We start from the raw sequence: 11,153 nt of genomic DNA on the forward strand, positions 1-11,153 counted from the left end.
AATAGTGGTAGTGTGAATAATGAATATAGAATTTACAACAGAGTATCCTGCAGCAGCCTGGGCTTCAGTCTTCGGGTTGAGGTTGGGTTTCCCAGGTTGTAGTTCACAGCTCCTTTAACTGCCAGCAACTGGAAGTGGAACATAGCGAACCGTTTTTCGATGTAATTCTCTATTGAATCCATTTGTAATTCTCGATGCAAGCATAATAGGCTATTAATTCAATATTAGCAAACTATTCAGAAAATTTGGGCCAACGAGGAACAAATAAGTTTTTGATATTCAACGAAACATATCCAATCGATGAAGTATAAAGTGCTTCAATCAATGATTAATGTCTCATATTATTTTACAAACAGGATTTTATATTGACGACTTGATAGCCGTAAATGTTGGTGCAAAAGTTACAAGCTGCCCGGATCAGAACGTGGATATTGACAATCCCAGTTTAGAAGTTTGTAGGTCTTTGATGGAAGATTTGATTAAAAAATACGTTATATACATTATAACCTCAATACCCTGTATATGCCGAGTAACGTATATAGAACGGCCCACACAATAGCGATTGTTCGCTTCCATCAGGTAGAACGAACGCCATGATGGATGTGACATTAAATCATCGCGGAAAAAGCATCGTTTATAATTTAGAAATCATTGCGACGTTAAATGTCTAGTTCAAAATTCTCGTCAACGCGAGGTTGAATTCCTTCCTTAAAATCTCTTTTTTTTTTTAGGTTTAACGCCCTAAGTTCTCTAATTTAGATGAGAAAACCGTCGACGGTTTATTCTTTTCTAGCCAAAGTAGGAAAGTCGAGATTCCTTCTGAGGGCCCACCACGAAATAAAAGTCAACTCGCCTAGGTCGAATTCGAACCAACACCCCTTCTGAGACGAGAATGCCAAGTTTGTAGGCCAACCACGGCCGCCCTTAAACCTTCAGATTTCCCGAATCGACTACAGCAACCGTTACTTACGACATTATTTTTATTATTTTTTTAATTTAAAATCCTCAATGCTCCTTACTTTGTTACAATTAAAATCATATAAAAGACCTTAATGTTCCATATGTAACCGATCTAGCCCGAACCAGATATCATTCCTTCCATTATAAACTCTCTAAACACCCAAACCCACTAGTTTCTAACCTTACTTCCTCATACTCCGAGGCACCTGAAAAGAAGATAGCCTCGAGATTTTCTAATGTAAAAACATTAGTAGAGTGCTACCAATGGGCAGTTGCTTTACACGCCTGTATCACTCCATATAAACTTCCAGCAAATTTACTAAATGTATTTATACGTAAAGTTGTAAATCTCGATGAAGATATACAAAAAATTTCTTTCTTTTTTTTAATTTTTCAATTTTTTATCTCACCTTCTTCATATCAATTTCATATTTAGACGGTAACATAAATATTAATAGAATGACTATATTTTCTGTAAGTTATTTTCAAATTTATATTATCATACAAAATGAAACGAGTTATAATTTGTGAGAATAATTTGTTAAAGAACCTATATAAATAGTTTTTGCACAAGCTTTGCGGCGTAAAGAGACTTAAAGGCTTCTCTCTTCCAAGGATGAGTTGTTGTTAGCAGTAGTGTGGAAGAGTGACCACATCGTCCCAGCGGGTTTACTCGGATAAGGCCTTAACCATTGAACTGATAACAATAATTGTTTGTCCCAGGTAACCGCCAACATTTACAAAAAGGGGAAAGAGAAACAAATAATTTATATAGTCGATGCTGCGACACAAATACGGGTACTACCAAACCCATATTCTTCCCAATGTAGAATATTTTCAAACTAAAAATGTAACAAACAAACTTTTTTTTTTCAATTATTATGATTTATATTAACTTCACCTTTTTTATTTAAGTTAACCAATTTTTTAATTAAAGATATCAAGTAACGGCAAAAAAAATATTGAAGCATTTGTTTTTTTAGGTGTTCATGTACTCATCTGATTTCAGATAATTGAGGTTAAAATTCCAAAAACTACAACAGATTAGATTTTTCAGCTACCTTCCAAAAATTGGTCCTGTTAACACCATATTTTATAATTGATTTGTGTTTATTTGGTATTAGTGTTTAATTTAATTACATTATTTTAATTAGAATTTTTCCAGTAAATGATATATGAATGTTTAAATTTATCATAATTTTTAGGTATGTTGGAATAAATTCCATGATTATTAAGAAAACATGCATGTAGTGACGGATAGCATTAGGAATTAAAGAACTTTCGATATTCTTACACTTACGACAGAAATGAAGAGAAGGGAAGAAATATTGGGAAACATAAAAATAATTTTAAATAAAATTAAGTACAAATTTATTTATTCTATGACTAATGTTTCCTTATAATAAATAACAATAATGATGCAGTTCAGTAAATAAAATAAAAATCTCGATTATTATAACTAAGCTTAATATATACATATATATACACATACTTGATATAACATGGAAATAAATAGTGATTGTAATAATTTACAAAGGTAATAATTGTTACCAAAATTTCAAATTTTATCAACTTTACAGGACATAGAGCCTATAAAGTAGATAAAATTGGAGACTGACCTCAATGTATTGGGTGCGAAATTTTCAAGTTTAAGTTTATGATTAGATGGTACATTCAAGTTTTCTTGATAGTGGTATTAGTTTAGAACTAACTTAAGAACTTTCAGAATTAAATTTAATGTTGGAAAGTTGAGAGCTGAAAATTACCCATTATTTGAGAACTACCTTCTAATTCACAAAGAGGGAAGGCAGAAAACGATATTATTAAATTAGAACTTATGAATGAAAAACACGCTTGTTTCAACCATTTATTTTATATCATTAATAAACGATAAGAACGTTTCGGGTCTGTCAACCCATCTTCAGATATCTAAAACGAATTCTCAAATACATACCATGCATACAACAATTATAATATATCACAATTTCTTATTAAAACTTTTTTTTAAACAATTACCTGATTGAACATCTATCTATAATCACATTGTGTTTTCTCTTATTAGTCTTGTATTGCTAATAATAACATATTATTGTCACAAATAAATGTCTTTAAATAATTCAAAAACAGACACATTCTAAATAAAGAGATATAAACTGAAATGGTTATCTTTATCATTGATAACAAATAGATTAAAGCCAAGTCAACATACTCTTACCTCATATAGCGTTAAGATAATTATAATTAAAAATTTCTAAATATATATCAATGTTTATTTCTTGCTTCAAGGGTTCATTGACAAGATCCCTCGGACTCTATTCTCCGACCTAAGACTTTGATGTGCCTCCAAGAGGTGAATTCCATTACCGTCGGGAGTCCAAGTGTCGTAATGCACCAGTTTTCGCTCTTCGTAAAGTAGGTCGTTTTACAATAAGTCTCAGGTTACTAACCTGAATCTGTTGGAGTTTCTTCACTGTTGTGCGTGCAACGCTAGCCAGAATAGTGCAACATTTGCTCCTGGAGAAGGGCTGGTCTGAGAATACTTTTGTCTATCAATAATTTGAGGATGAGAAAAAGGTTAGGAGATGTTAGTAGGTTATTAAGCCAGTAAGCATTGATCCTAACCAGCTTTATTTTCTTATGGTAGTGGCGAGCTAGGGTCAGGTGTCGGTCAAGGGTGACAGGTACACTACACTATCCGCCGGTCTGTTCTTGTACTCTGCTCAGACCTTAGGTAGACATTAATTAAAATATCAATATTTTTTTATATAGTTCCACCTAAGGGTTCCTGGATCCAGGGCACCAGAAAACTGGTAAACCACACGCTCAAAGAGAAAATATACCATAATTTCTGGTACATAAGAGTGTCTGTTAGAAGATGACAGATGAGGTGACTCCCCCAGAAAGGACATTGAACAACAGGATACAGGACAGGTCGGATGCATTGTGTTTTCAGGAAAATTAGTTAACGTAGTATAATAAATAAATAATGCTATACTCGCAATTAGAATTTTATAATTTTTCTTTAGAGATCATCATGTTTATTAGAGTGAGACTAATCAATGTCCAAATTCGAGGTCCTAAGAAAACTAATTCGAAGTAAATTGAAGGATTTCAGAAACGAAAATGGACAGAAGTTGTACTATAAAACAATAGTTACAGACTTCAGATTTCATTAATTTTGGTATGTAGAAGTATAATATTTTTTTATTTTTTTCTATTAAGGCAATCCACGACAAAGGTTATGTTCGCCTAATTATCTACAGGTGACCAACCTATTCTAACCATGGTGGGGGGTAAAGTTTTTTATTTTGAGGGACCGCCACTTAATGAAAAATTCAATGCCTCCATACAGGAGTCGAACCGGCACTGTCCGTAGATCTCAGAACGATAGACCTAGGCCTAACCGACTGCGCCACGGACGGCTCAAGTACGATCTCTGAAAGACATCTGTACTATATAAAAAACTAAAACCACTAAAAATGGGCATAGGGCGTTTTTTTCAGAAGCCACAGATGTATAAATTTAATGAAAAACATCTTAAAAATGCTTTGTTCATAGTAAAGCTAGAAGAATAAAATTAAAAATGCCAAAACAATTTAAAGTAATTTGATTATAATATCATATTCGATTAGTTCTGAAAATCATTATTATTAATAGTTAATAACAAACTTAAATTTTTAATTGCCCAAAAGGAATTTTAATTATAAAGTAGGTATGTAGAAATAAAATATTTTTTCTAAACCGAATCAGCAGTTAGCTGTTAAAAACTATTGTTAACAACGTAAGGGGTTTAATGCAGGAGCCCTTTATTCTGAGCTGAAAAGTTTTTTAATATTGGTTGAGGAAATTGGGGTTCAATATATGGAGGCATTTAGCCGTTGGGTTTTATTTTTCTTGGGTTTTATTATTCATATTTATATTTTTCTCTAACCAATTTTAATTTTGTTTTAAGGCACGTAGAATTAGTGTGTTAATAGCTAATAACTAATTATACTAAGAACAGCGATTTGGGGGTCTCATATATTAACATATTACGCTGATCTCGGACATTTGGTTGCCGAGGTGACATCCAGTTGCCTTCTCGTCGCTACCCAGTCCAGGCTGATACTAGTGGATTAGAATGGTGAAGACCATACTAGTTGGTTGATGAGGGGTCTTTACTTGCTCTGGGATATCTGCGACAAGGGCTGTAAGTGATGAAATACCCCCTCCCCTCTGTGGGTAGGAGCGGCCAAATCCTTGATTTCATGCAGCCATAGAAAATTTAAGACGGCATTGCAGTTGTTCTTCAGGATCCGGTGTACGCTGCTATGGTTTGCTTATAAACTGTCACCCCTAGCCCAGAATTTATAAAAAAAATCGGTTTGTGTAAATATTACAACTATAAAGAGGGGGGGAGTTTATCATTTAACTTCTAAGTAGCTTACTTTGCTTCTTAAAGGATAACATTGCTCCAATGACTGTATCCACTGCTAGAACGATAACCATAACGCTTACGTCTACATATGTTTTAATCTTAATAATTCTTATATATGTAACATACAGTTTACATAAAAACGCATTACTTGACTTATTATACGAAAATCTGACTTTCATTCCAGGCGGGTAGTAACGTCCAAACGTTTTTTAAATATGTATGAGATGGCATTAATTATGATTTGAGCAGACGATGCTGAACCGTAATTTCCATCGGTGGCACGAAATATTTCTCTTGCAAGCGACCTTTCCACACCAGACACGAAGCGGTTTTGAATTTCCCGCCACAACTCTTCACCTCCCTTGCCTAATCTGTCGTTCCGATATCCTTCAATGCCATTCGGCATACAATATTTTGATAAAAATTTCTCTAGCTTACGAAATTTTGATCTGTAAATATCGTCTAGATTTTCTGGTAATTTGATAGCAGAGGTTAGCCTAACCAAATTCAGATCATTGTTATTTGCAAAGGAACCCAATGAAAAATATTTTCCCTCAAGGCATTCTAAAACACAGTTATTCTCGGGCCTAGTTGTAATAATTAACATCTCGACCTTAGTTTTCTGCATTCCCATTAACAATTGCTTTGCGAATCTAGAACCATCTTTGCATAGATCGCTGAATCCGTCCAACAATAAAACCAATTGTATTTCCCCCCTGAAACCGAGTCTGAGGAGTTGTTTCTCAAATCCCGAAGTTATCTTAGTACTCAAAGGCCCCCCTAATACTGTTTCAATCATAAATTTGACTGTTTTTCCGGTATCTTCGGCGTATGAGTACTGCTCCGTTAAAGTCGTGTACAAAGCCATTTTATTGAAAATAAAAGCATAATCGTTCAAATCTATCTGTAACACCCACATAGCTGGATATTTCATTTTCAGTTTCTTTGACAAGCTCGATAATAAATAACTCTTACCAGCATTAGGTTCCCCAGATATTATTAGAACTTTACCAAACTCATTCGACAACAGGTCGTCTTCGGAAATTAAAGTAGAGGTTGTAGGCTCATTTGAAGTCTCTGAAGGGCTGCCATCGAAGGACAATAGTCTTGGAACGTAAGAATCTGTAAAACCGATCTCTTGTTTAATCTTTCCAATATTAATAGGTGCTTTTTGTACAAGGCTAAGAAGGATTTCCTCATCTATTATATTTTTTATTTGAGATGAAAATAATAACAAGTTTGTCAATTTACCCTGGAAATTCACCACTTTCATTTGTAACAACTGATTTTGGGCATCTTCGTCCAATTGAAGGAACGATAACGAGCTGTCTAAAATAATTTCTGTACGGTTGAATACCCGCTCTTCGCACCTCATATCTTTTATAATACTTTCAATCGAATTTGAAACGACTTCTTCAAAGACCAAAATAGCTTTTCTCTTTTTAGACACAAACGAATCCAACAAATCCTTTAGGCATTCATGGCAGCCTTCTTTAAGTGCAGCCTCTTGAACGATACTAACCAAAAGATTGAAGGAATTTTTATTCTTTAAATCATTTCTAACGCTTTCTGATGATGCCAGGCTACCGAACGGAAGAAAAAGTAGGTCATCGTACTTTTCCAAACATTTTAAGCCATAGCGTTCAATCATCCAATTGATCCCTTGATGAACTTTTATTAAAGAGAGCAAACTTTGATTTGAGCGAATCAACATAATTTCACACTCATCGTGTAAGAAATCTCTGATGGCTTTGACTGTACTGTCTTTCTCTAGTTCCTTACACTGTATAATACAATTCGTCCTTTTTAATTCGCTTTGGTATTCCACACTGATACCCCTGGTCATCAATGTCTCCATGTTCTGTTTGATTTCTCGAATCTTTGACTCGGCATCATCTCTGTTCAACCATTTTCCTGTTTTTTCCTTCATCCAATCAAGCATGGTTGACTTGATTACTGGAACAATTAAATCTGTACCTTTTAAACAGAAGATCTCCTCAATTTCTTTTTTTATTATTTTCTCAAGCTCTGCCACGTTTGGCTGCTTTACAGCTAAAACAAACTGTTCAAAAAACCTTTTCACACATCCCGATGGGTCTGGGAACTCTATCATATTATTTCCATCTAATTCCCGAAACTTGTTGGACACTATAATCCTCTTTTTCCTCAAATCGTCTTGAAAATCTTCTTCAGATGTGAATTCATAGTTAGGTTTTATTGCCTCGAAATACAACTTTTTAAATATGTTTCTAAATACCTTGAATGTTGGAGATTTAGTTTCGCATGAAATGAATTCATCAGAAAACTGTCTTTCATTATTTATTTCGACATCTTTATTCCTGATGAGTACTCTCAAACCGAGAAAGTCTTTATATTTCTTCAATACATCGTTTTTAATTTCTAATTTCGTTCCTGAATTCCGTTCTTGACTTTTTATTTTCTCAACTAATTCATACGCAACTTTATAAGCATCTGAGAGTTTATACAATTTTTCATATAAATGGTGGTTTTCATCGACTGACAATTTGTAAAAACCGCTTTTCCCTTCTGAATTGATCTGGAAGAAACGGCTGGTATTTTCGGGCAACTGCAGAACAACATCAATACCTGCTTTCGAAAGATTTTCGATATCTAAGCCCAGGTTCGTATAAACGATGAAGTAATCCTCCTTGGATCCTATTCCATTTTTAAGATAGGACTCGTAATACTTAGAAAGCAGAAACCTTTCTTCCTTCAGTTTGATTTCATTTACTCCATCGAGGAGAAGCCTCTCTGTGAGAACCTTGTCGTCACAGCTCTGAAAGTGCTTTGATTGAAGGTACAGTCCTATATCTCGCCCCTTCTCGTTTTTGTACTTTAAAATCATATCGTCAAAATCCTTTATATTCTTAACTTCGGACGCCAACTCGAACTCGTAACCACTGCGATAAGCGCGCAAGAAATTCAAAGTGCACAAGTGCAACTGACAAAGGTAGCCATGCATGCAGCTCCTAGCTCCTCCACCTTCGTGCTCCTTCGTTCCTCCTGTGGCATTTGCTGCTTGTTGAATAGACATACTTGTAGTTCTTCCTCATTAAGAATTGCACTAAAAGAATTAACAAAATATTTTATTAATAATTATATTTACTAAACCTAGAAAAAAAAACTTCCACTAATTAACAGTTAAGGGCGATTACTGTTACTCTAAAAATTATCTTGTTGACAAATGTCAGTCTGGTTATTAATAAGGTGTTTTAAAAATCCTTCTAGATATTAGTATGCAATGTGTCTGTCGTCGGCTTGCCAAGATAATCGCTGAAGGTAATTATCCAAAAATAAGTTAATTAATCAGTTTAGACCGAGTCCTGCAAAACTATTAAACTATAATTGAATTCTTTTCCAAAGGCCTATTTTTGTGTTTACCAGTTACCAATTAAATACATTTATATTTATAAAATATGGTTACCATTAATTATATAGTATAATCAGGGTTGGTAGTAGGTAATATAATAGTATATAAAGTATATCAAGGAACAAAGTATTTATTTACAGTTTATTGCAATGATATGATTGAAATGATCCAGATGAATATGGTTTGCTATAAAATATTGTTTATATTATAAATTGTTATCTAATATATCTAAATAGCTGCTAGTTGGTTGGTGCGTGTCATGGTGTGTAGTTACGTCTTCGTCGTAGAAGTGCATCGAGTACAAGAGCCGGGAAGAAAAAAAGGCAGTTATCTCACCCAAATTTTTGATTACTTTAATAAAAGCTATGTATAATTACTAGTCAAAATTGATGAGTCTGCCAAGTAGAGGTAGGGGGATTAAAAAATGGCGACTGTTTCAAAACCTTAAAAAAACATTGATTTTACATTCGGAGCTCTATATCTTAAAAACTACCAACAATACTAGAAAATCTAAGAGAACACTACTTAAAGAAGAGTAAATTTGATGAATTATTAGCCCTAAAAGAGCTATATACGTCCAATAGTTCTCGAGATATAGCTTTTTAAAAAGCAAAATTTCTTAAAAATCTACTGAAAGATTAGTAGTTAGTTAATTTATTTTGAGAAATCTATATCTCAGGAACAATGTGACGTATAGATGTCTATTAGCACTCAAATTAAAGCTAGTTTAATGGAATATAAAGAAGTTTATGACCTTTACCTTCGTAGGAAGAGTAGTTTTCATGATATTTGCTTAAATAATTTGATTTATAGTTGTTCGGACAGTAAATTTGATTTATGAAAAACTTTATTTCAGAGACCATTGGACGTACAGATGTCTGCCATCGCTCAAATTAAAGCTAGTTAAATTTACTACAAAACAGTTAATCATGTTTATCTTTGTAGGAGTAGTAGTTTTTATGATATTTGACAAAATAAACTCACAAAATGTTAATTTCTAGTTGTTTGTATAAAATGTTGGATTTTTGAAAAAAATATATCTCTAGATACATAAGACACACATATGTCTGCCAACACTCAAAGTAAAGGAAATTTAACATACTATAAAGTAGTTTATGACACTTATCTTCGTAAGGCAAGTAGTTTTTATGATATTCACATATGAATATGAATTTGGCAAATGAAAATTTGTCCGAACAACTATAAATCAATTTATTTTTAGCAAATTTCATGTAAACTATTAATCCTACGAAGATAAACATCATACACTACTTTATAGCTCATTAAACTAGCTTTAATTTGAGTGCTGATAGACATCTGTACGTCATATAGTTTTTGAGATATACATTTTTCAAAATAAATTCACTATTTGACGTAAATAACTCTTATTATCATTTATTTTAGTAAATTTACTCTTCTTTAAATGACGTTCTCTTAAGTTTTCATGTGTTGTTCCTACTTTTTAACATATAGAGCTCCGAATGAAAAATTTGTTTTTTTTATCGCTTTGAAACCGCCGCCATTTTTTATCCCCCCTCCCTATACTTGGCAGACCCATCCATTTCGACTATTAATTATACATAGTTTTCATAAAAATAATCAAAAATTAAGGTGAGATAACTGCCTTTTTTCTCCTCTTCGGTCTTCTTACTTCTGTGTTCTATATTCGCTTTACTCCTCCCCCCCCCACTTATTCCAGAAAGGGGTGACACCTTTTTGGAATCCTATTTCTCATTGGTTATCAGTTATAACGCCGACTAGGTGAACGTTTCCCCTAAGCCCTAAGGGGGTGGGAAACTTTCTAACGTATGATCGCTTTCGGTCTGTACCTGACTTAATGGCTTCTGCTTCTTCGACATGAGGTACCCATTAACTAGTTGGGAAAAACTGTGCTATACAAGACTATTGTGGCATACAAACAAAGGTGTCCCTTTGTTGACAGGTATCGGTGCAGAGGTGGCTAAATTATTTAACGACATTTATACGATTGTGTAGTTAAATTCATATCATGTAGGAAGAGAATTCAGCATGCATGAAAGTAACTTTTCAATGCTTTAGTTCTGTAGATAGGATAATGAATGTCGTAAAAAAGGGATCTCATGTGCTTTGATTGCACTGCGCAGTTGATACATACTTCCAGGACTATGGCGAGTGATGATAGTTTGGCAAAGGTATTATTAAATTAGGTATTGCATAAATGCAATATGTTACTTATAGTAAATTACAAAATATTTCTTAAATTTTTCCATTACTTCATATGGCTCCTTTGAATCCTTATAACACCTTAGAATGGTTGAATTTAGGTTCGAACTTTTTTAATTAATACGGGAACAAAAACTAAATATTTCGTTAGGTACAAATGGTTTTAATTTAAAGTTATAATTT

The 11,153-nt window shown here is 33.5% G+C and overlaps 1 protein-coding gene across 2 annotated transcripts in view; it reads right to left on the bottom strand.

The window, feature by feature from the left end:
* Window positions 1-2,314: 2,314 nt before the first annotated feature.
* The window catches only part of LOC106689795 (uncharacterized), a 17,391-nt gene continuing 8,552 nt past the window's right edge, over window positions 2,315-11,153 (bottom strand). Inside the window, exons 2-3 of one of the 2 annotated variants that reach the window (XR_010843436.1) lie at window positions 2,977-8,462; window positions 2,315-2,889 (exon numbers count right to left, since the gene is read on the bottom strand). Coding sequence is in view for 1 of the 2 variants with exons in the window: in XM_014434978.2 (XP_014290464.1) it covers window positions 5,553-8,432 (2,880 nt within the window). In the remaining variant the exon portion in view is untranslated. Of the gene's footprint in view, window positions 8,463-11,153 lie in introns of both variants that reach the window. The other variant, XM_014434978.2, reaches the window with a different exon arrangement.

The sequence above is a fragment of the Halyomorpha halys genome, unplaced genomic scaffold (assembly GCF_000696795.3).
Source record: "Halyomorpha halys isolate HHAL.00 unplaced genomic scaffold, Hhal_1.1 Scaffold1469.1, whole genome shotgun sequence".
NCBI lineage: Eukaryota > Metazoa > Arthropoda > Insecta > Hemiptera > Pentatomidae > Halyomorpha > Halyomorpha halys.